The following is a 24,785-nucleotide window of genomic DNA, read 5'->3' as shown; positions in this document are numbered from 1 at the left end:
AAAAAAAAAAAAAAAAAAAAAAAAAAAAAAAAAAAAAAAAAAAAAAAGGCTTCTGTGGCTGGAATTTACCTAGGGAGCCCATTCAAAAAGCTTCAAATAACAAACGGAAATAAGGCAATGGGCACATAGAGGAAGTGATGAAGCTGGCTTTTATGGGAATAAACCTTAGGTGTCAGGCCCTGTCCCTGAATTTACCCTCTGGCCTGCTCTGGGGCACAGCCAGTCTCCAAACCCTCAGGACGGGTACATTTAGAAACCAGCTTCTTCTGGGCCACCAAGAGGTGGACAAGATGCGAGGAAAAGAAGGCTATCTAGATAAACCCCACCTTCTTTTGGCTCTGGATACAAAGTCAAAGATGGAGGCTAGGGACCCTGGGGAATACCACTCTTTCTCCTCCTCCTCCTGCAACCCAGGGTGGAGGTAAGTTATTGGCTGTGGCTTCCCAGACAGGTCCTGGCATCCCCTCCATGAAGTCAAGCACACTGGGGTTCTGTCTTTGGGCAGAGTAGTCCCTTGTTCCTTGATTCTGCATCCAGTATCACAGTGCCCATTCCATGGGATCCCAATTCGGCCACAGAAACTCTACACATCATTTTGGTGGCACCAAAGACCATGAGCCGACATGACATGTGAGCTCCACACAAGCCTCCACCCAGCTTTGGCTGTGCTGGCTCGTCTTATGTCAACTTGACATGCAAACTAGTCATCTGAAAGGAGGGAGCCTCAATAGCAAAAACGCCTCTATATGATCCACTGTATAATATTTCTTAACTAACCACTGAGGGGGTGCCATTGTCAGGGGTGCCATCCCTTGGCTGATGGTCCTGGATTCTACAATAAAGCAGGCTGAACAAGTCACAGGAAGCAAGCCAGGAAGCAGCACCTCTTCGTGGCCTCTGCATCAGCTCCTGCCTCCAGTTCCCTGTCCTGCTTGAGTTCCTGCCCTGATTTCCTTTGGTGATGAAACAGCAATGTGGCCATGTAAGCCAGATAAGCCCTTTCCTCCCCAACTTGCTTATTGGTCATGGTGTTGCATCGTAGCAATAGAAACCCTAACTAAGACAGGCCATCACACACATACCCCTCAAGTCAGTGTCTGCACGTAATAGACTACTTTCCTTGGTGTCCAAGGCCTTTTCCTGGACAGCTGGGGTAGAGGAGCAGGACTCCAACTCCTCTTTCCCGAATCCTTACAGCCTCCTGAGGGCAGCAAGGACCAGGTACACGCTTTGCTTAGCACATGTGTGGACTGGTGAGCTGGCAAACTGGCTGGCGGTCTAGAGGGTTGGGTACCTACCCACATGGAGTGGTTCAAGAATGTGGGCACAGGTGTCTTGTCAGCCATCTTTTTATACTCCCATTCTGCCTGTGGGTGTTTGATCATACAGCCCTACACATATATTCCTCCAGGCCTCTGAGACATCTCCGGGACTATGCCATCGTCATGGTGACTGTGATGATGTCAGCTAACTTTACTACTGAAAATGCAAAATGCATTAGGCGCTGTGCTACATAGACTCTCCATAAATGACCTCGCTTTATCCTTACAAGCCACCTGGGACACAGCCACTATGTCTGTCGCATTACCGTCTACTAGACCAAAAACTTGAGGGATGGTCTCCCTTGCTTAAGGCCCCTAATAGGGTAAGCAGTAGAGCAGCCATAGCCCAGACTGATCTCACCTACCAAGACACTCACCTGGCAAAGCATACCTGGCACTAGGTACTGTGTTGGAGAAATGTTTCCATGCCCTATACCAGCATGAAGGACACCATCCTATCTTGTCTGCCATCTGCTTGTCAGGCAACTGAGTTCCTGAAGCTGAGCTCCAGACAGGGGTATGGTTATGTGGCTTACAGACTAAACTAACACAGCTGAGAGAGATTCTGGGCTCTACTTACCTTGGTCTGGGTTGAAGATCCGGAAGACATCAGGGCAGCTTACAAGGACCATCTCGCCTATTTGAGCAGGCTTCCAGCATGTGATATTGTCCCACATGCCAGGACAACCTGGAGGAGAGAGCTACCGTGAGTGTGTGCCTAGCCATATACACACCACATGTACACAAGTGTACATATACCACAACCAGACACAAACACACTATACACCACAACATACAACACATACTATAGATGTGAACACACATATGCCCCTCCGTAATGGTAAAATATCAACTTGACTTGATTTAGAATCACCTAGGAGATGGTGAGACACTCCTCTGGTGATGGGGAGGACATCTCCAGAGAGGATTTACTAAAGAGCAAAGATCCATCCTGAATGTGGATGATATATTATCTGTGGGTGGGCTGGTATCCTGGGAAAAAATAAAGCGAAGGAAGGAGGAAGCTAGTGGGGTGCTAGCATTCCCCATTTCTTTGCTTCTTAGGCCCTATAACATGAGCTGAGCTCCTCTACTGGGCCTCCCCAACCACAAACAACACTCTAGAAACCATGAGCTAAAATAAATCTTCCCTTAAGTTATTTCTATTAGGTATTGCAATTGGGTGATAATAATGGTAAATTACAGCCACAAACCATATGCAAGTAACACACACACACACACACATTTTGAATAAACTGCTCAGAAGTTGGCCTTTGTAGGAGGCAAACAGTTTATGAGAATAGAAGGGATGTCTTCCTGGGTGGGGAAAGCTGGCTCCTGCACCTGGAACAGCGCTCCAGGAGTAGTTCAGAAAGCCACTGTGGGAGCTTCAGAGCAGGAGGCTCTGTGGAGAGCCCCCTTCATGCCACAGTTCACCTGAAGCCTGCCAGACTCCTGTGTTCCCCGAGCCTCCCCACCACTGCAGGATCTGGCCTCAGATTCACATCCACAGTGAGTCTCACTTCTCCATGGGAAGTGGGGTTGAGGCCAGACCAGCTGGCCTGAGGCTGCACCCCACAGCCCACCTCCTTCCCGGCATAGGCTTGGAGCAATGATCTACCACCCACAAAGCTGGCCTGTGAAGTGAGGTCACAGCTCCCCCAGCCGAGAGGATGGAAAGTGTCCAGGCAGAAGCTCGGACGTGACCACAGAAAGACTTGGAACAGGAAGAGGTGATGGAGGCAGAGTCCTTGAGGAGGCTAAGGTCAGAGCCTTGTTGTGGGGATTGGCTGGCAGAGGGGAAGGGAGCAGTACATAGCGAGACTTCAGAATCCCCAAGTCTTCCTGGAGCGAGCAGTGAGGAAGAGTATGTCAGGCTCGCCTAGCTCTGATTTGGGAGGTTTTGGTAGCTCCTGGGATCCCTGTCCTTGTGTGGATTCTCTTCCCTTGTGGCCACTATCTCCTCTCTCTCTCTCTCTCTCTCTCTCTCTCTCTCTCTCTCTCTCTCTCTCCAGCCCTCCTTTGCACACTGCAGCAGCACTCAAGGTCAACAGCAACCACTTCGCTGCCAAATCTGAGGAACAATTTCAACTCCAGCCAGGTTGTACTCTGCCCACCTGACTGGCTACAGATTCTGGAAGTCATTCTGTCTTGGGCCGCCTGCCCACTCACCTTGGATGAGCTCATCCCGCTCAGGGACTTAACAGAATGATGTGCAGGCATTTCTAGTCTTTGGCCTCCAGCAGCTTTCTGGGCTGATCCCCAAGGTTAGTTACCAGCTGCCTGTTCCCACTTTGAGGGGCCAAAGGCAAGTCAAACACAGGATTTCTGGACACCACCTAGACCCTCCTATAACATGGTATCTGTTTCAGCCCAGCTGGAATGGAGAGGGAGTCACTCACTCCATGTGGATCTTGAGCATCATCTAGCCCTCCTTGGTTCCCTCCAGATACCACTGGAAACTATCAGCCTCCACTGGACTCACAGGCTCCTCCTAGATCTCCCTTAGCTAGGACCAAAATCTTTTCAAATTGCGCAGCTCAGTGACCCCCCCCCCCACAACAACAAGTAAAATCTATGTTACTCCTACCCCAACTCATAAGCATGATGCCTGTTGTCCCTGCCCTGCCTACTTAGCCCTGTCCCTACCTAGCCTGCCAGGCTAAATTCTCCTTAAGCACATGAGTAGTGAGACATGTCCTTTTGGTTGTGAGCCTAGCCTTTAAGGGCTGAGCCATTTCTCCAGACCAGGAGCCATTTCTCCCAAGGAAAGGATGATGATGATGATGATGAGGAGGAGGAGGAGGAGGAGGAGGAAGAAGAAGAAGAGGTAAGGGAGGGGGAGGGGAGGGAGAGGGGAGGGGAGGACGAGGACGAGGAGAAGGACAAGGAGGAGGAGGAGAAGTGAGAAGGAGGGAGCCCAGGATATACCACACACAGGGGTCAACAAAGGCAGCACGTATAGTGAATAGCAGAGAATGGGCGACAACAGTGGAGGGGTCCGGAGATAGGTTCAGAAGCAGGTCAGACAGCAAAAGAGAGCTTTGGGAAAGGAACCTGTCCTACAGAGGGTCTACAGATGGAAGAACTTTAGTGTTCCCATAAGGAAAGTGAGTGACTGCCCACGCCCCACCTCCCAGGACTGCTAGGGGGACTAGCCAGTTCCTATGCGGAAAGGTCTATGATCAGCACCACACTGGGTCCATGCATGTTGGTTGTCACTGGCTTTAGTTTTGTTATTTCAATTAGATGTTCCTCAAATCACTCCTTCGAGGGGGAGCCCTACTGAGGAGATAGAAGCTCAATGACCAGATGCTGACAGGCTCAGAGGAAACCTGAGCAGGCATAGGGGTGGCCTGGGCAGGCTTCATGACAGCATGGTTCCTCTGTCATAGTCATGACTTCTGGCAGCCCACGGTATTCTCAGTTTCTAGGTCTCTGAGAAGTTAGACCCTGCTGCTTTGGCATCCACACTAGTACACTGGCCTGTGACATCCTGCCCATGGAATGACATCCTCTAGGAGTTAGCGAAATTGCTAAAGCTCTATATGCTGAGTCCAAGTGTACAGAGACTCAGAGGACCAGAGGAGGAAAGTCACCTATGTCCCAAGAGGCCATTATCAAGGATTCCTGTCCACCCAGGATGTCTATCCAGCACACAGTTGGCTGTGACATCATGTCCTTGAAAGAGACCCAACAGCACATCTTTGGCTGCCATGGTCCGTGCTAACTGTGAAATACCCATGGAGCATGACCATGTCTGGCCCATACCCCAGAAGCCCTGGCCAGCAGATGTTCCCATAATTGGAGCATTAGGCCCTGGCACAACCAGCTGCTCCTCTAGCTGATAATGCTGAGGCAAGGGGGCCACATAGAGGGCACCAATGTAAGAGCTGAGGGGCAAGGAGTGGCAGCAGCCAGGATCCTGAGCTGGGGACCAGCGGCGGAAGCTCGATAAGTAATTCATAGCCTTAATGAAAGCTTTACCAGTGACTTCACTGTGCCCGGTGGACATGAAGCTCACAAGAAGATAAAGCTGTAGGAAGGGCAGGGCATCCCTTTTGAATCTGCCTAGAAGAGCCCAGACTTATGATATGGTCTCCTCCACTGTGATTCAAAGACTAGTGTCAGAGCAAGGGCCAGGTGTCTGTTGGTACCCCCCAACTATAAATGGCTGGATCTGGAATCTGGAACAGAGAGATCACAAGGGAGCTCTCAGGGATGGCAAGAATCACTGGGACTACTTTGTGGTGTATCTGCCAAGTTCCTTGCCCAGGGTTTCCAATGGTGTACCTGTCACAAGCCTGGAATTTCTCCCAGTCCTTCATTTTGTCCCCAGTTTTGTCTTCTCACAAGGCCAGGCTATCAAGAAAGCCCAGAAAAAAAGACCTCCAGGACCCCAGGACCTACAAGGACCCTCCACCTATAAAGACTCACCACCTTTAGGCAGGACAGGAGGTGGACTCATAAGAGGCCTTTAGGTTTTCTGACTGAGGACAGAAACGTACATCCCCACCACACACAGAGTGAACACGTGCAGTTTCCACAGCTCAGAGCAGTTGATTTTGTGCTAACTGAAGCCTTCACAATGCCTGTGCTCCTGCACGCTCCTCTCCTTTTCTCTCCCTTTCCTACTTTTCCTTCTCATTTGCTCATTAATTCAAAAGAGATTCAGTGAAGACATAATGAGTTCAGCAGTGCAGATGAAGCAAAAGCAGCCAGTCTGGGCCTCACAGAGTTCACAATGGTCTGGAATGCTTTGCTGAGTGAGTGAGATGCTAGTTTCCTATTGGGGCTGGAGGTTTATAAGGAAATTAAGCATCTTTGGGCAGCACATGTTACTATCATACCATCCTGGAGGAAGGAGGCCTGAAATGAGTCTCCCCTAGCTCATCTAGCAAGACTGCTAGAGGCTTGAGGGGATGAACCTTTCAATAACCCCAGATTCAAGAGGTCACCAGTTGGCTTCTGTTCCTTCCCCCTGGCTTCAAAATTAAGAGCTTTGGTATCTAAGCCTCCTCAACTCTCCCTTCTCCTCTCATGTTTAAAGGCTTTCATGATCACTCTACATTCATCCAAGTAACCCAAGGCCCTCTCTCTATCACCAGATCATGGGAAGATGCCCTTTGTCAGGTAAGGTCACACATTTGCAGGTGTCAGGGACTGAGAGGGAAGAATGTGTCCCTAGAAGGTAGCAGAGAATCTTTCTGTGTCTGTCATAGAGGATATTTAAGATACTATCCAGGTGATCTAGTTTTGTGGATCAGAGATATAACACATTGCCAAGAATGGGACATAAAGTCATGCCAAGATCTGATGGTAGCCCAGGGATCACAAAGGAATTGATTCAGTACTAAGTGACAATGGTCTTGTACCCTATAACGATTTGACACTTGTATTGGTTTAATAAAATGCTGATTGGCCAGCAGCCAGGTAGGAAGTATAAGTGGGGCAACCAGAATAGAATTCTGGGAAGAGGAAAGGCTCAGTCTGCAGTTGTCACCCAGACACAGAGTAAGCAAGATGAGAATGCCTCACTGATAAAAGGTACCAAGCCACGTGGCTAAGACAGACAAGAATTATGGGTTAATCTAAGATGTAAACATTAGTTAATAAGAAGCCTAAGCTATTGGCCAATCAGTGCTGTAATTAATATAGTTTCTGTATGATTATTTGGGTCTGGGCAGCCGGGAAACAAATGAGCAGTCTCCACCAACAATTCAGAGTAATGGCAGTAAAGATGGGCAGGACTGTGTAGGACAGATCAGAAACAGGAACAATAGGTCATGGTGAAGACAGGACTGGAATACGGCATAGATGGCTAGCACTCTCCAATGTCATGTGACTACTACTGACCTCTAAGCCCTTAGGAAGGAAGTGAAAGAGGTAAAATAGTCTCCAAAGCTACCCTGGGCCCCCACTACCCTTCTTTCTGTTCCTTCCCAGCAGCACCCTCGAGACCATATACTGTTGTGGAGTGTTTAACTAGTCAAAGATGTGTTACATTTGTTTATGCTGCATTTGTTAAATGATGCAAAGATGTATTGCTTTGCCTGCCTAAGGCAACTGATTCGTCTAACAAACAGCTTAATCGCCAATAGTTAGGCAGTAGAGGGATAGGTGAAGCTGGTAGGCAGAGAGAATAAAGAGGAGGAGGAATATAGGTTGAGGGAGAGAGAGAAGAGAACAAGAGAGAGAGGGAGACACCAGGGGTCAACCAGCCAAGCAGTCACCAGCCATCCAGACACAGAATAGGACATACAGAATGAAAGGTAAAAATCCCTGAGGCAAAATAAGACGAGAAGAAATGGGTTAATTTAAGTTCTAAGAGCCAATGGGACAAGTATAAAATAGGGCAAGCATTCATCACTAATAATAAGACTCCATGTCATGATTTGGGAGCTGGTTGGGGGGCCTGAAAGAAAGCCTGTTACAAGTACAACAGGTCTCAATGTTTCAACAGGGAAGGAGCCTGGGTCTCTTAATGACCAAGCAAAACTAAATTCTACCTTCCCACTATAGCTAACCATACTGACCGATGACTTGTATAAGAAAAAAAACAGTCATTGTTCTAGTTTTTGGATTTTAAGGCTGGGTCATAACTGCAACATAGCCTATGAGATAATGACTCTCTTACAAGAGAGGTAAGAAAGTATCACTGATGTCACCCTGGTTTCTGACTTGAGCATCTCTATGGATGGATGATGAAATGAATGGGTGTGAAGATGGAGAGATGGATGCTTGAATAGGTATATGGATGGGGGCAATGGGTGGGTAGGTAGTAGGTAGAAGGGTGATGGATGGACAGACAGACCTGCCACAATGTAAGGACTAGTTAGACACCAAACGGTGAGAGAATTAGACAAGTTGAAAATCATGTTTGACCCCACATATGCTGGATTTGAGAGAGTAGTAAGGGCCAAAATTAAACCAGACGAGAATGGGTAAGGTGGCCAGGGTAGCTAGATGATTATCCGGTGAGAAAGTAGGTTCACAGAACACTCAAGAGTGCCGAGGTTTAGAAGCGGAGCTGGCAAAGAAGGCTGCAGAGCAAAAGAGGGCAGGGCAGTGAGACATCAGCCAGGAATGTGGGTTTCTGAGAGAAGATGCTCAAGTTCCCACCTTTAGAGTGGGCCTTGATCCCCCTAGAGCTTGCTTCACTTGAGGGCTCCCCGACCTAGTCCCTCCTGGTGACCTCTCTCTACTCCCCAGGGCACCAGCCCTGCCTTCAGTCCTCCCAGCTCAATCCACATAAACCCGACTGAGGAATGAGGGCGTCGTGAGCCAGGCGGTGCTACACACTTTGAGGGTTGTGTGCACCTTCCTTTCGACATGACACTCCATGCCAAGCAGCAGAGACTCTGACAGCAGAGGAGACAGAATCCACTTAGGCGAGGAGCGGAGAGAGAGTGCATGAGCCATTAGTCTCTGAAGGGAACAGAATGAGGAGCGAATCAGAGGTTGTCATGGTGATGATTCTGTCCAGTTCCACATAGAGTTCAAAACTCATGAGCCCAGGGACACCAGAGTGACAGACAAAGCCACGGCCCTCCCTTCTTTTCAAGATCCACCCAGGCATGTGCAGGTATTCTTAAAGAAAGTCCTCCATTTGAGCGTGAAAAACAATTCAATTTCCTGAAAAAAAAAATCACTTGACAGCCAAGGTTTCTTGTCTCAAATGAACGCCACCCCCCTTCCTGTGATGTTCTAAAGGGAAAGGGGCAGAGCTGAAGGCAGCATATCTCCAAATGTGAGCCCGAGCCAGCAACACACCTGACAACCTCCCAGAATGCAGATGCTTGGGCCCCAGCCAGCCCAAGACATCCTGTACAAGATACCCCGGGACCACCCAACAACCTGTGCTTAGCAACCCCCCAGGAGAGTCTGATACATGCTTGATTTCCAAATGGACCAGCTTCTGGAGAATATTTCTCTGAGAAAGTTCCTCAGAGCAAGGGTTTCTACAGACACCCACTTCGTGCTTGGGCCTGGTCAGTGTGGACGGCCAGCAGGGTCGGGGTGGGTGGGGGTTGGGTGGGACTAATCTATGCACTTGAACTCTACCTAGGCAACCTGAAGGCCTCTCTCCTGACCTGCCCCAGGGCTGCAGGCCGTGCCTATCACTTGCAGCATCTGGCGCTCCCTAAAGACTAGTCAGACCCCAGCTCTTCTTAGACCCAGGATGGTTCCCAGGCTCACGGCTCAAAGCCCTATGATAGAGGAGGTGGTGCTGGCCACAACCTAGACAAACCAACCCTGACCCAGTTAGAGGGATCAAATGGCACTACACGGCCTGTGGTGTATAGACCAGCCCCAGGTCCCGTGCACGGCAGGCCCCTATCCTTGTCCTCCTCTTCCTCCAAGGGCACAGCGCAGCAGAAAGGGAACTCCCGAGTCAGGAGTTCTGGGCACCCACCCAGAGCTGGCTGAGACTCTCCCTGTGACTTGCCAGTGACAGCACCTCTGGCTCTAGCTGCTTCATGTGTCATACAGCAGAGCCAGACTCCGAGTTGGCTCAAGTCCCGTGCAGGATCAGGGATTTGAAAAGAGAAACAAAACACTGAGCATACCTCCATCCCAGATCCTCGTCCCAAGAGACCCCTTCAACACTTGCTCAGAATGATGGGGTGGTATTTCTGACCCTGAATATCAGGAAGATGCGGGAATATAGGTGCCTCCCCAAGACAGTAATCCCCACCTCACAGGGCCACACAAGGACCTCGCCTCCAATAAACCAGGTTTTCATTCCAACAGACCCTGTTTACTAGAAATGCTATGGCTGTCTCCCAACCTTATACTAGACCCGAGAAATCCCCGCCACCAGTGACAAGCATCACCCTGTTAATGTCACTTGTGTGCAGTGGTGATGCTGGTGGGAACGCCTGCCTCACTGCCAGCCATGTGAAACAGCACAGCACACACCATCATGTGTGGTGTAGAATAGCTGACTAAATCCTTGGCCCATGGAATCTACTTAACTGTACTTTTAATGTTATTTCACAGTGTACTTAACGTCTCAATTTTACTGTAAAGCATTCTGCCATGTTGTGTATGCTCACACAATGCCTGTTTACAGTCTCTGAACTGCACGATGTGGCCCTGTGCAGGGGCTGACCAGACCACCAAAGCCTGTATTCCTGCACTGGGTGGTGATTTAAGAGGCTCACCATTCTCAGATGGCCCTGACATTGAGAAACCAGTGTGTGTGTGTGTGTGTGTGTGTGTGTGTGTGTGTGTGTGTGTGTAAAAGCTGCCCTAAGCTCAGCTGAAGCAAACTGGCAGGCTTTCTTCTTCACTTCCAAACATGCCCCAAAGTTACCACTACTTTCTGGCAGTGTCTACACAGATCAGTGCTCAGGGACTACACAGCTGGAGAAGCAAAGGAGACTGCAGCTGACCAATCCCTACTCTCCCCAACCAAGGCCAGCACCACAACACAGCTCTTGACCCGTGCCACTCCCAGATTAATGAGATCTTAGCCTAATTCACCTGCTCCATGCCCTTTTTCTCACAGCTGATACCACGTGGGCACAGTGATGGAGGTGGTTCTCTAGAGTTACCAACCTTGGACACATTTTCCGACCAACCGGAGGCTCCCTCTGAGAACACACTTCCTTGGAGCCTGCGCCCTGATGTTGCTGACTTTGGCTGTGGGTAGGAAGGGACTGTCCGTTGGTACCTTAGAGTGTTCCTAGGGACTTCAATGACACTGTGAAGTACGGTGAGACAGTTCCCGCTCCAGGGTCACAAGGTTGTATAACCTGACGGCCCAGGTGAAGACACCTCTAGGGGCAAGCATAGGCTCATCTGAGGCTCAGGAGGACATGAAGACCGTCCCTCAAAAGCTGACAACAGGAATGAGCTGTGCAGACCCTGAACCCCGGCGTGGTACACAGAAACTGCCTATTCCGATGCTTGTTTGCAGCAGATCAGACCACAGGCCCTTTAGACCGAGATTTGATGGATGCTGCACTCATCACAGCCTTCCCAAGGGGCCTTCCTCCCTCTGCCCTCACCCTTCCTCCGTGAACTGTCCACCAATGAGGCATTTACACAGACACCCTTTGCCATTGTGCCGTTCTGCTCCGAGCAAGGCAGGCCCTCTTAAAGACAGACCCAAGGTCGCCTTCTCCATCCCACAACTCCTCGTGTTTCCAGCCAAGAGGAGAGCTAGGAACTGGGGAGCCTTTTCACTCTTCAACTGCCCTGTAGTGGACTGGGGGAGCTGGGATCTCTGGACCGATCCAAAAGTAAACACCGACTCTTACCACCTGGGTGCAGGGGTTTTAGATAATGGATGACCCGACTCTTACCACCCGGGCGTGGGGTTTTAGATGACAGACAAGGAGGCGAGAAAGGGATTCACTGGGGGAGTAACCTCATCTTCAGACGGAAAGAAGCACACTGCTGACTTCAGTTGACAAGCTATGAGCAGACGTGAGCACTGAGGACCCAAGTGTGTCCGCTAACACCTACTCTCTGAGGGCCAGCCCACAGTTCTCACCTGAGGTAAGCCACTGCTACCTAGATTTGCTCTCCTGCTCTCCCTCCTCTCCTCAGCTCTCTGAAGCCAGGGCTGGTTCTCAACTCTCCCCCGTGACAGGATATTTGGTCACACTATGGAAAAGGTGCCTTCTGATTGGTTTAAAGGGCTGAATGGCCCATAGAGCTGACTGGCCTATAGCTAAGGAAGAGAGGCTAGGCAGGACTTCTGGGGGAGAGAGGAACTGGAGATGAATCTAGGTGCTCGAGAGATGCCAGTGAGACACTGAGGGTGTCAGACAAACAGCAGGGAGGAGAGGTAGAGAATCACGTGGCAGAATGCAGATGAATAGAAATGGGTTAATTTACATTATAAGAGCTCGTTGGGAACAAGCCTAAACTAAAGGCCAAGCTTTATAATTAACAAGAAGTCTCTATGTCATCATGTGGGGGCTGGCAGTCCAAGAAAGTCCAAACGCACGTCCGACTCCACTCCCCTCTCTTTCAGAAAGCCTTTGCAGACAGTTCCAAATGGTGTCTACCGCACCAGAAGAACTCTGACCTAGCAGAAGGTGGGAAGCCTATAGGGAGACTCGCAGACGCAGAGACACTGAGGTCCTCAAGCCCTTCCTGCTTCCTGCAGATGACAGCTGCTAGGTATTAATCCACCCTCCATGACACCCAAGAAAATGGAGGTGTGACATGTCTTCAGAGGTGATGTGGAAGGCCTGCCAGGCCTCAGAGTGTGGTGTTCCAGTGACTGAGAATGTAGACAGCCCCAGTTCAGGACCCCCTCGCAATAACCCGTGGCCTTAGCAAGGTGCAGGATTTCCTTGCACCTCTTTCTTCATCTAGGAAGCAGGAGTGATTACAAACAGCCTGTGCCCGTAGTGGTCTCCCGCTGCTCCTGGCTCACCTGCTGTCCCATGCCCACCCATCCCTCAGACTGGTTTTCATAGCGTTAGCTTCTCACCAGAACCTCCTGGGAGCTATTGAATGTCATGTAATTATGTCAAGCCAAGATTCTGGTTTAATCTGGACTGTGGCTTGGCAATGCTCTCTTCAGAGATTCCCTGGTGGGTGGGTATTCCAAGCTACTCGAGCCTTTCCTGCTCCTCCTGGCCCTCACCTCTCTTCTCCAGAGAAGCCCCTCCCACCACCACTCTCCCCTTCTTGTATCAGTGCCTTCAGAGAAGAACACCCTATGGGCAAGCCTGTCTTATCAACTCCTTTGACCCGGTGTACAAGTGAGGAGTGTAATTACACTGTGCACAGCCTCATGCAGTAGGCCTTCACCTCTCTTTCCTCCCCTCCTGAAAGTGGCCATTTGGGACAATGGCTCCAGGTCAGGAGGCAGGCCACATGGGGTCGACCCAATGCTAAGGTAGACAGGCACTGGATAGCTAGTATCTTCAGAACCCACTTTCCCAGCCATGCAAAGAAGCCACTAGATCAGAGATTCTTCACACAGGCTTTTGGTTTCCTACCACTGTGTACCTATCTGTCCCCCTTCCTCAGTTTCGCTACTTGCTGTGGGCTAGAGTCCACTTTCTGGTCTGGCAGCAAAGCAGACATGCCCTGCTGGAAGGACCTCCCCCCGTCAGTCTTAGCAAGAAAGTCTCTGCCATAGAGCTGGTTGGCAGAAATTCTGTTAACTGGGCTGAAGCTTAATAAAGTCTTCAAGCAGATTGTTCTCAGAAGAGCTAGGTGAGTCCAGAGAGAAAGGCGCACCTCTTGGGATGTCGTGGAGCCCCACCCTCAGGCAGATTCAGCCTGCTCTGCAGGAGAGGAGCAGGGGTAAAGCATGACATCTCCGAGATGCCCACCCAACCTCCCCTACACCTGTAGGGGGAACTGGAAGAAGACCCCTGGGTCTTACCAGGAGCTGTCTCCCTCAGGACATGAACTGCTAGGAGGCATTTTTTTTTTAATCTTTGGGATCATTTGAGGGATCAGGCTAAAGTAATATGTGGCCACATCCATTGAACGGTATAGGAGCTCCACATAACCAAAGCCCTGGGCTTGGCTCCTGCTTTCCACCCTGGCTTCTGCTGGACCCATCAGATAGGAAGTGACCCCACGCCCTTACCTCCAGCTGGCCAGATGCTCTATAGCCCAACCACACAGCCGTCACAGCTGTGCTCCTGCTGCCACTGGTCCCAGGTGGCCTCTGAACCAGCTTGTGGGCAGCTGCTATCCAGACCAGGCCCAAGAGAAAACGGTGGCTGCTTGAAGCTACCCAGAAGAGCCCATCCCAAGACGGTCACAAGGAGAGCCACCCAGTGTCACTGACAAGGGCAGATGTAGAATACCATGGCCTCAGAAGGTGTTCTGAAGACTCCAGAGTTTCACACCCTCCCACCCCTTCTACAAAGCTAGCCTACACATGCCCACGACACCAGGACTGTCTGCCTCCTCACTCACCTGGGGAAGACTCATTTAGGCCCATCAGGTCATTGGCCCTCTGGATCCTCTCCAGGCACATGGCTTGCTCCTTCTTGAAGATGCAATCAGAGTGCATGGCAATCACCTGTAGGACAAGAGGAACAGACAAGAGAGCAGGGAGCTCCAATGACACCCCTCTGCTTTAACTTAAAAGTAAAGTGTTAAAAAGGAGGAGGGTGACAGACCTCAGACCAGCAGGGGCACCAACATCTGCTTTGTCACAGATGCTGTGAGGGCTCTCCCCAGACCCCAACTCAATGTGTGGGACCCACAGGCTCCTGAGCCTTAGTGTGTGTGGATGCATGCTAGATAAACACTGCAGAGGGATGGGTTTGGGTTTCATCATTTTTCTGTTGCAGATGTGTACTAAGTAGAGATGTTATTCAACTTGTTCCAAGACACACCGTCAGGTAGCAGGGTTTGAGTCTTATACTCTGGCTCCTGCTGCACTTTAGGGGAAGATGGGAGCTGGTAAACTGAGAGCTATAGGAGCAAGTCTTCCTCAGCAGACAAAGGGGTAATGGCAGGATTCAGGGCTCTCAGCACTCTCTTTCAAAGGAGGAAAGACAGGCTCAGAGGGAGTATGGTGCAAAGCCCCTCTCAGTTCCCACAGCAGGAACTTTACAGCCATACCCTGTTAGCATGATAGATGGCCAAGTTCATGTCCATCAATCCTCACATCAGAAATTATTCCCGTGGCAAAGATCTGAGCTCCCAAAGGCCATGTCCCAAGACAGATCCAACCCCAGCTGCTCACAGAGAGAGGAATGTGTCCATCCTGTCACATAGGGAGATACAGATCAGGATGCTAGGGACCTGGGACTCTAAGGACAGTCTTGTCCTGGCCCAAATGGAACTCTCCTCCTGTCCTTACCTTCACCCTTGCTCTAGAGATATCTGAGCAGAGGACAGGGCCCTGAGTTTAGATGTCAGAGGGTCTCATGGGATGGGGACCAGAAGACAATTCTGTGGCCCTAACCTGCACACCGTGGAGCTATCCAGATTCTATGCAGCTCTAAATGCCGCCACACATGTCACCATCTTAATAGACCTGTAAGTTCTGTGACAACTTCCAGTCCAATCAACACCAGTCTTGAGGAAAACCATTTATTTAATTCACACCACAGAAGCGTGAGTGGTACAGTGTATGTGTGTATGTGCGTGTGTGGGGGGTGAGTGTTGGCAGAAATTAACAGACGTGACAGCCTAGGGGACGCCTTGGCTGAGAGAACACAGAAATAACTGGTTCTCCAGGTGGAGACTGGGTACCCCTGTGGAGGGAGACGCGGGGCCCTTACCACAGGCAGGAGGAGGAGAGCAGTCAGGGAGCACCGCAGGGCTCTGGCCATGGTGCTTCTGGCCGGGCCTCGGCTCTGGCTGCTGCTCCCAGCAGTGGAGAATCAGCACCACTGTCCACAGGCTAAAGGGAAGGAAAGACAGCACAAGGTGTCAACAGCAGTGGGTTCCCAGTCCAGGCTTCCAGACCTGGTAAATCCTCAGGGCCTGAATTCCTTCTCTTTCACCTTTCTGTCCTACCAACATGAGTTGAGCACCATTTGCATGAGCCCACAGTAGGGCACCACATGCGGGTACATGCCAGCTCAGCCACTAGGCTACTGGAACCCTCTAGGGCAGCGTATTCCTCTGCAGTAGACCAGCTGTCTCCACGTCTCAACATTCTCTGCTTCCACTTGGAACAGCATTTTAGCTGGCATATGCATGCCCACCTAGCTGTGACATTTACCAGGCTCCCTTGTTCTCAGGCACAAGCGTGAGCCTCTTGTGCAGGGCACACATGCTCCCAGCTCCTTCTCTTTCCCTTCTAAGTGAGGGCCACCTCTTCAAGGGGAGGTGGAATGATATCCCAGCAGTTGGAGAATGACGCTGGAATCGAAGCCAGGATCACGGTGCAGTCTGTGGCATCAAAACACCATTCCAGGTTGTATGGCCTAGCCAACTCCAAACAGTTCTGGTATGCAGCAATAAACTTCTAGAGCACCTGCTCACTCTGAGAGGACCTCTTTGCTCCCACTGCATCCTTGGGACAAGTACATTCCCCTTTCATCCTGTCCTTAGTGACGGCTAAGGGGTATGCTCACATCCTACTGCTGCTGGCCCTCAAGGACAGGTGTGTGAGGACCAGCACCGCAGAAGGGATCAGAAAAGCTACAGATAACTGAGGAAACTGGGGGAACTGCGCGCACAGATCATCGAAGCCTGTTCTGCTTCTACAATTGACCATTGGTGGAAATGCTTTGCCATTCGGTTCTTAGGAATGTTTGCCCTTGGATCGAAAGCAACACATGCGAGGCTACTCGCTGCAGCAGCATCACACTGGCCCTGCCAAGCAGAGCACTGTCATCCCTTCAGAGCGATGCTGGTTATGACTACATTGCTGTGGGAAGGATTATTAAGTAGCCCTGTCAGAGCAGGGCTAACACAGAGGGGCTTCACTCTGGAGGCCCGAGGAGCTGAAACAAGCCTGCCCCCTGTACCCACATGTCCTGTGTGCCCAGATTTTGTCACTGATGCCTCTGTGCCTCTGGTGTGTGGTCTTAACATCCTCGTTCAACCCTTTTGGCTCCATGAGGTGATAAACAAATACCCAAAATGAGAAATGAAAAGCAGCGATAGGAAGATGAAGAGAGGAGAATGTCCCTCCCCAGTCTTCAGCTCACTCAGAGATGCTAAGGAGGCCTCAGACAGCTGATAAGACTGGGAGAAAGGGGCAAGTAGGGCTGGGTGGGCTGGGAGGAAGCTGGGAACAGTCATAGGTCATGCACCTAGGCTTGAGTTCCTATTCCTCACCCAAGGCTCTTTACCCTCCTCATAGCTGCAGGCAGCCTTGGTTGTGGTAGCGATGGCTCCCCCAAAGGCTGTGGTCACCTCTACCAGTCTGAGATCCCAGACTCTGCCTGCAGAAATGACTTCAGGCTTGATTAGGATAGAGGAATATCTAGTTCTGGGTACCTCAGCAGGAGTGAGAAGCCATCATTCCCAGCTACTCCAGGACAGAAAATCCACGAAGAACAGAATGTCATCTGAGCTCAGAGCTGACTCTCTTTCACCTTGAGTAATCGCAAGATGAAGACTCCAAAAACAGAGCTGTGGTCCCCAGGGAAACATTTTAGGAGCACACTGTCCCCAGATATACCTACCTCCTCTCCATCCCAGAATCCTTGCAGCCTAGTGCAGCCTGGGGCCAGCTGCCAGGCTGGCCCTCCAATTGAGTTGTGGAGACAGGCTTAAAGGGGTTCTGCATCAGTCCTTGTGAGAGGACAAAGAGAGCTGCAGCCCTAAGGTCCTCTCTGGTGGAGGGAACGTAACGGCAGAGAGCCAGGGGGTGGGCACTGGTATTCTATCCTTTCCCTCTCCTTGTCTCTCCACTCCCCTCTCTGAAGCAAATGAGCATAAGACCATGTCATGTCCACAGACACTAGCCCACCCTTACCCACAGGGTTTCCACCATCTGTGACAACACCTCCCCTCATAAGTCCCTTTATGGAGACCCAGAGCAATGTACAGAAGACACAACTGTGAGGAAACTACTAGCTCACAGACACATCGAGGTCACACGAATTCTAATTGGTCTTAATAATAAAAAGACAGAGTCAAATAAAAGCTGAAAGATCAGAGAAGCAGAGCAGCCTGTCACTAGTTCTTACCTCTATAAAATCCTCAGAACCAAGGGGGCAAGATCCTGTCTCTCTGAATCCTCAGGCTAAATACTGTGAGCTCCTGTCTCCTCCCACCTTATAGTCCTCTCTCCACCCATCCATATCCCTTCCTGTCTCCTCGGTGCTGGGATTAAAGGCTTGTGACTCCCAAGTACTGGGATTAAAGGTGTGAGCCACCACCACCTGGCTCTGTTTCTCTTTGTGACTGAATCAATCTACTCTAACCCAGGGTGGCCTTGAACTCACAAAGATCTGTCTGCCTCTGCCTCCCAAGTGCTGGGATTAAAGGTGTGTGCCACCACTGCCTGGACTATATGGCTAGCTCCTGCACTCTGATCTTCAGGCAAACTTAATCTGTTAAAGCACACACTAAATATCACCTCACATCACCCTCCTGCGGATATGGACGGGGATCCTTGGTTCTGTGAGCAGCCTCCCAGACAAATCACAATCCAGGGAGAAATCCATAGATCTGACACAGGAGCCATGAGGGCACACAGGTAAGTATCTTCCCTTGGAGCAACCACTAAGCTACAGCTAGGGTCCTGGGTTACCATTGCTGCTCCACCTGATCCGCACCACAGAGGGCTCGGGGCCTGGCTTCTCCTCCTGACTCTGGAGACTTCCAGTGCATCCCGACTGTTCCCACTCTTTCCTGGTAGCACCTAGCACACGGTTTCCACAGTGTTCTGTGGGGACCAGACACAGTCCTCCACAGGCCGCCCTCCCACGTGTCCCCTGGATCTGGCACACCAGTCTGTTGCCTCTGCCTCAAAACTCCTTGGAGATGCAAGTGTGCCCGTCTTGGAATGAGCCAGGCCACCGCAGGTCTAAAAGACACCCCTAGCTTGAGGAGGGATATCAGGCCCTTTGACTGGGCCACCGTGCATGCCCTCCCCACCCCAGTGCTTCCTGGGCTCCTAATAGTGCTAGGCAGGTGGCTCTGAGAACAGGGAAGAGAAGTGGGAGGTTCCCCCGGGAGATTTTAGTCTTGACCTCAGGCAAAGTACTTAAGCTTCCTGCTTAGCCTCTACACGTTGTCTGCAGAGTGGGAATGACAACCATGCCTGTGGCAGCGGCAGCTTCAGGGATGTGCCACAGACTGGCATCTGCGAGGTGTCTCCCACTCCGTGTTCCTGATTCTCGTGTCATTGTGCCGTCACCTCCGCCCTGTGTCACATTCACTGGGAACAGCAGGCTGGCTGCACTCTATCTCCTAATGGCCAGTCCTTTCTGAGTACTCCCAGTGTGCTGGGCGCGCTTCCAAGTTATACCCGTCAACTCCTGCAACCTGACGGACACTCATGAAGTGGCTCCTGGCATTATCCTCATTCTATAGTGTAGGTGACAGGGGTACAGAGAGACTATGCAACTTCTCCAAGGTCACACAGGAAGTACCCCACAGAGCTAGAAGTGGTTCCAAAACATATGTCCCTTGGCTTCTGAACTATCACTTGTAAAGGAGCCTGCTGCAGCCTCTGGTCACTTTTCACCTGCCCAGAGCTATGTAGATCCTCTACCACTGGCTGCCATTTGCCTCTGCAGATGCACCCCTTGCCTGTACCTGTCTCCCTATTCAGAAAGAGCCACTCTGAACAGAACATTTCAGTCCTGCCTGAGATCAACTTGAAAAGCCACCTCATCGTGGAGAAGTTGAGACCAGAGCAGGGAGGTGTTTCCCAACGTTACAGGGCATAGAGCCTAGAGGTGTGACTGACAGAAATAGGATGTGGACAGAACTTGAGGGGGTCTAGGAAACCCCAGAACATCCCCCACCCCTCCAGCCACCCTCCCTAGGCCCCAGCAGTGCCTAACTGAGCTGAGCAGGAACTGACAGCAGCAGCCGCATCACCAGTCAGCACACTGGAGAATTGGTGACTCACGGACCTCGAGACTTTCCTCGTCAGAAGAAGAAGGGGGGATCTGCAGACCCTTCAGCTCACTGCACCAAAACCAGCAGAGGCCATCTGCCATGCTCAGCAGGGGCATGGTTTCTGCCGTAGCCCACTTACTCCTCCCACAGCTGGTCCTGGCTCTCAGTTGGAATCTGGTGTCTCTCTGCATCCTTCCTTATTCTGAACTACTCTGCCCCATGAAGCCCCTACAGGGATGGACATGAGGACAGCACTGTTCCATCTCTAGCCCCTCATACAGGCTCATACAGGCTTGGGTTCCACACACACCCGGCAGCAGAGTCACCTCCAGGGCAAGACATCAGGTGGTGGGGAGGAGGTTAGGGGAGACTGGAGCCAGTCTAGCAGCTAGGAACACGGAGGGCTGTATCAGGAAATGGGGTGTCCCTGAGGTGGGGAGAGATGATTGCACCCCACCAAGGGAAGAGATTTTCCCCACCACTGAGCAGAGGCAACCACAGGGCCCTTTAGGATCAGGACCAGGCTGATGGAAGGCAGATCGAATGCTGAGGTATGGAGCAATATGACAGCAAAGAATCCCTGGAAGATGTGGCAGGAAGGAAAGGTCCTTGGAGGACAGCAGGACTTGAGTGAAGCAGAGGGGAGGGTGAGCTGGCTGCCCCAGCCCTAGGTTCCCAGAGAAGAGGTTCCAAAGTGTGCGGTGGCTGCCAGTGCCCTCAGCCAGTACGCCACATGCCCATCTGCCAGGGAGAAGGTGGAAAGAGCCAGGTGCTACTCAGGGTCTGACGAGATCTGGGAGGAGAGAGGCCACTCCACCTTGGGAGCGCCACCTCCTGAAAGCCCACCCTCCGGTCCCCAGCTCTGAACAGAGATCCCCTCCCTCCTGCCTGGACTGTTGAGGTCTTGCCAAGTTTACTGCGAGATCCAAGGTGAGGTTTTGTGTTGGCTTCTCCCTCATAAGAGAAACAGGAGGAGGGGCTTAGGATCTACACGGCATGCTCAGACAACATCAGAAGTATTTAGTGTGTGCTGTCTCCCAGCTATACTATGGGGGTGGGGTGTCGCCTGAGCACAGTGGAAGCCTCCCCAAGGACTGACAAACAGATGCCTCTGGGAGACGAAGGGGAGCAGCTAAGTTCTCAGGCATCTTGAGCTCCCAGGCCAGACCTCCCCTTTCTTCAATCTCTTGGACCCTCTCTTGCCTCTAACCGTTCAGCCCAGCAGCTAGGGAGCCTTCTAGTCCATCAGATTCACTTCATGCCCCAGTATTGAACAGCCAGAGAGTCAAGTACGGTTTCTAAATGGTACATTTTTAAATGGCCAGAAAATTAAAAGAATTGAATTTCATGGAATACAAACTGCCTGAAATTAAAGTTTACCAAAACATAGTCCTTTAGTTGCTGTTTTTTTTTTCTGTTCATATGTCTCCTGCAGTTGCTTCCAAGCTAACGCAGCAAGATAAAGTCACTGCAACCAATCACGATGGTCACAGAGTCTAAAATATTTACTAGATTTACAGGGTGGAAAAAGCTACATACCATGTTCTAGGCTCCTGCAATACAGTGTACAAACACCACACACACACACACACACACACACACACACACACATGCGCGCGCGCACCTGGGCCTTCATTAAAGTTGTCTTTTATGACCCAGTGTTCCCATATCTTATGTGAGGATGATTCTGTTAATGCCTACCTCTGCTTCATCCCAGATCCCAGGCAGGTATCATGGGAAGCCTACATGCCTCCCCAGCTGTGTGTCACTCCTCTGTGTGTCAGTGTGGGGGTGGTTTTCATTGTGTGCTTCTGACGGCATCCAGAGCTCAGTACAAACACATCACAGCTAAGGGTTTTCCTGCCTCCGTGTTGCCAGGCAGCTGGGCCATGAGGTCCAATCCGTTCAGGCACAGAAGCCCGATTCCTTCTATTCAGAAGTGACAGGCAGCTTCTGAGGCCTCCAGGCCTTCTGGGGTAAAAAGCCCCGATGTCCCCTATCTGGAGCATCACAGCTCTGCGACACACATCCTCTGCTCGTCCTATTTCCCTCAGGGTCCTCTCTAAGAGGAGTGGCTCACAGGCGAGCATGGTGTTCTGGTCCTAAACGAAGTTCTCACACTGCGTTGAGCACCCTGGGCCCTGCCATTTGGCAGGCAGCACAGGGCCCTTCACTTACTCACTTACTCAATGCCATTCATTCCTAGGCAATGAAATCCATCCCTGCTTGGCCCCCTTCTCAGTGATAAAGCCACCTTGTGGCCCTCTCTGCTGTCCTTTCTAGAATCTCACCTGTATACTGATCTATAAACATGCACTGAGTAATCCCTCCATTCAATACAAATGGAGTCCAAAGGTAGAAGCATGGCAGAGAGGTGACCATATAAAAACAAAACAAAACAAAGCAAAAACCAAGGGCTCCAAAGTGCTTCACCATTCAGCCCCCCTGCCAGCCTGAAGCATTCACAAAACAGGATGTGAACACAGCCTTTAGCCTGGCTCCATCTCTGAGTGCAGGAAAAGGTCCTCCTCCTACAGGCTCAGCACACACACATCCCTCACTACACAGAGTCAAGGAGACCCTCGGGGATCTCAGGACAGATACCCTACCACCCTTGAGTCTCCCCCGACGGCATAAAGCAGGGGGAACCAGCTCTGACTCCTGGTCACACCACACACACTTGTTGAGGGACTGGTCAGGAGACCTGGCTCACGGCCGCCTCCAGCATGTCCTGTCTTTAATTTGTGTGTTCAGATTTTGGCTTGCATCCAGACTGGGGCCTTTGCCTGTTCTCTCCAAGGTCGGTGAGGAGCAGGAATCCTAGGTCCCCCTGCTTGGGAATGGGACCTGCTCCAGCCTCAGCTGCCCACCACCCCAAATGCATCCCAGGACCTCCCCCACAAACCTAGAGCTACCTGCTATTCCTGGGCCCCAAAAGATTCGCTCATAGTAACCCATCCTCTTTTCATGCCCATAGCCACCCTCCAGCCTCCAGCTTGACCTTCAGAATGGCCTACCTCAGTCCAACTGCAGTCCACCCCCAGCCCCCCCATGCTCTGTGTGGGATCTAAACTCCCACATACCCTCACAGGAATGCACCTGAGCTACCACAGAAAAATCGCAACAGAGGCCTGTTTCTCTTTTTGTTTGGGGAGTGAGGGATTATGGGACATATAGCTTGAAGTAAAGAAAAGTAGCCACACGCACACATACCAGTCCCGAAATGGGTTGAAGAATTACCAAAATCCACTCTCAGGTCAAGATGTTCCAGAAGGCTCTGAGTTCCTTCTAGACTTGATGCCCCACTCCCTAGCAGCAAATGAAATGCCATCACCATCCCCTTCCTGCATGCTTCCTCCTAAAGATCTAATTCCATGCTCTGGTGCCTGGTCTCTCCGACCCCCAAACCTGCCATGATCTTGCAGATGATCTGGTCCTGCTCCCAGCAACTAACTACTGCGGGCCTTTAAAACAGTCAGCAGGGGTCTCAGGAGGGCCCACTCCAGCAGCGATTTTCTCCCATAGGCCCTGCAGGGCGTTTCCTTGTTAGACCACCAAAGCCCAAGCATCTCTCATTCGAACTCTCTGCGCCGCGGGAAAAACTGGAGGACTATCCTTTTTTAAACAATCCTAAAAATTATCTCCCTTGGGGAACAAACTGAACTGGTTCCTACCCTACCTCTATCCCCAGCACATAGCTTGCCCACCCCTCAAGCACCCCGCAGACTGTGGAACGGAGTCCCCCAAAGGACTCTCCGGTGCCTAGCTTCCAAATCCACCTAGGCGCTTTGGTCCGCCCTGGAGACAGGGAAATAGATCTCTTGGGGTCCCTCTGGCAGCAGTGTCATCCCTGTCCCTGCATGTCCTTTTCTGGCACCAGAAAAGACTGAGAGTGCTAGGCCAATCACCACTCAGTGATCTAAAGGAATGGTGGCCTCACGCCACCGTCCCAGACACTTAGATGGGGCAGAGAGAAGCGTAGGCAGCCCACAGCAGCAAGAGAGACTGGGCTCCAGCGCTGTGCCCGGTGCTGGCCCTCGCCGGCTCTGGGTCGGCAGAGCACGCGGCTCCAAGAGACTCTGGGCTGGAGGAGGGTGTCCTAGGGCCCCGCCAGAGAAGGGTCTGGAGCTGGACGCGTGCTGCGGGGCGGAGGGACAGGCCGGGGGTAGCCCTTACCTGCTGGTCCCAGGGTCGTGCCGGCTGCAGGGTGCCGGGACGGAAGGTGCAGGAGGGCAGGAGGGCGTGTAGCCCGCGAATCCGTGCCCGCCCGGAGCTGCACTGGCTAGAGCGAGTGAGCCGCGGAGCGCGCGCTGAGCCTGGTCTCTGAGTGCTTGTGGCCGCGGGCAGCTGGGTCTGTGTGTTCCTGCGCCGCGGCGTGTGCGTATGTGCACACGGGGACCACGCTGGTCCAGAGCGGCCGTCAGTCACTGCCGGGGATGGGAGCCAGGAGTCCCTCGTCTGCCTTCGCCCGACCCGCTTAGCGCGGCCAGCTCTGTCCTGCGGGAGAGGCGCCGCCTCTGCTGCGCAGCCAGGCCCGGAGCTGAGGGGGGCGACAGACCACCGCCTCCCCAGAGGGCGGGGGGGGGGGGGGGGGGGGGGGGGTGCTGGCCAATGAGCGCCTGGGGGCGGGGTTAGACCCCGGGCAGAGATGGGGAGCAGGATGAGGACCACCGCACTGACAGCCGGAGCTGCGGCAGAGACTCAGGGCGCGGAGGCGGAGGTAACAGCCCCCCTTTCCCAGTTCTGTCGCAGAGCTTCCGGGCTGAATTGAGCCTTCCTCTGGACTCTCCACCTTTCTGTCCAACCGCAAAACATCCAAGAGAGAAAGCCCTCTCTCTCCCTTCCCTCACTGTGTTCCAAGCCTCCTCTGGCAACCTTGCCCCCTGAGCAAGTCCCAGGCCCTCTTTGGGCCTTTCTCGGCCCACAATTCAGATCTGCAAGGATTGGATTGCAAGTGCCTATCTGGACGTCCTCAAATGTGACACT

At 51.8% G+C, this 24,785-nt stretch overlaps 1 protein-coding gene across 8 annotated transcripts in view; it reads right to left on the bottom strand.

Moving 5' to 3' along the window:
* The window catches only part of Adcyap1r1 (ADCYAP receptor type I), a 50,316-nt gene extending 25,973 nt beyond the window's left edge, over positions 1 to 24,343 (bottom strand). For all 8 annotated transcript variants that reach the window (XR_007594203.1, XM_050155550.1, XM_050155551.1 and 5 more), the window contains exons 1-4: positions 23,976 to 24,343; positions 15,548 to 15,669; positions 14,229 to 14,334; positions 1,903 to 2,010 (exon numbers count right to left, since the gene is read on the bottom strand). Coding sequence is in view for 7 of the 8 variants with exons in the window: in XM_050155550.1 (XP_050011507.1) it covers positions 1,903 to 2,010; positions 14,229 to 14,334; positions 15,548 to 15,598 (265 nt within the window). In the remaining variant the exon portion in view is untranslated. The remainder of the gene's footprint in view (positions 1 to 1,902; positions 2,011 to 14,228; positions 14,335 to 15,547; positions 15,670 to 23,975) is intronic.
* Between the last annotated feature and the right edge of the window lie 442 nt (positions 24,344 to 24,785).

This window comes from Alexandromys fortis, unplaced genomic scaffold, assembly GCF_014885135.2.
Source record: "Alexandromys fortis isolate MF-2015 unplaced genomic scaffold, M_Fortis_MF-2015_v1.1 scaffold_93, whole genome shotgun sequence".
NCBI classification, from domain to species: Eukaryota; Metazoa; Chordata; class Mammalia; order Rodentia; family Cricetidae; genus Alexandromys; species Alexandromys fortis.
This window is presented reverse-complemented; position numbering and strand designations above follow the sequence as displayed.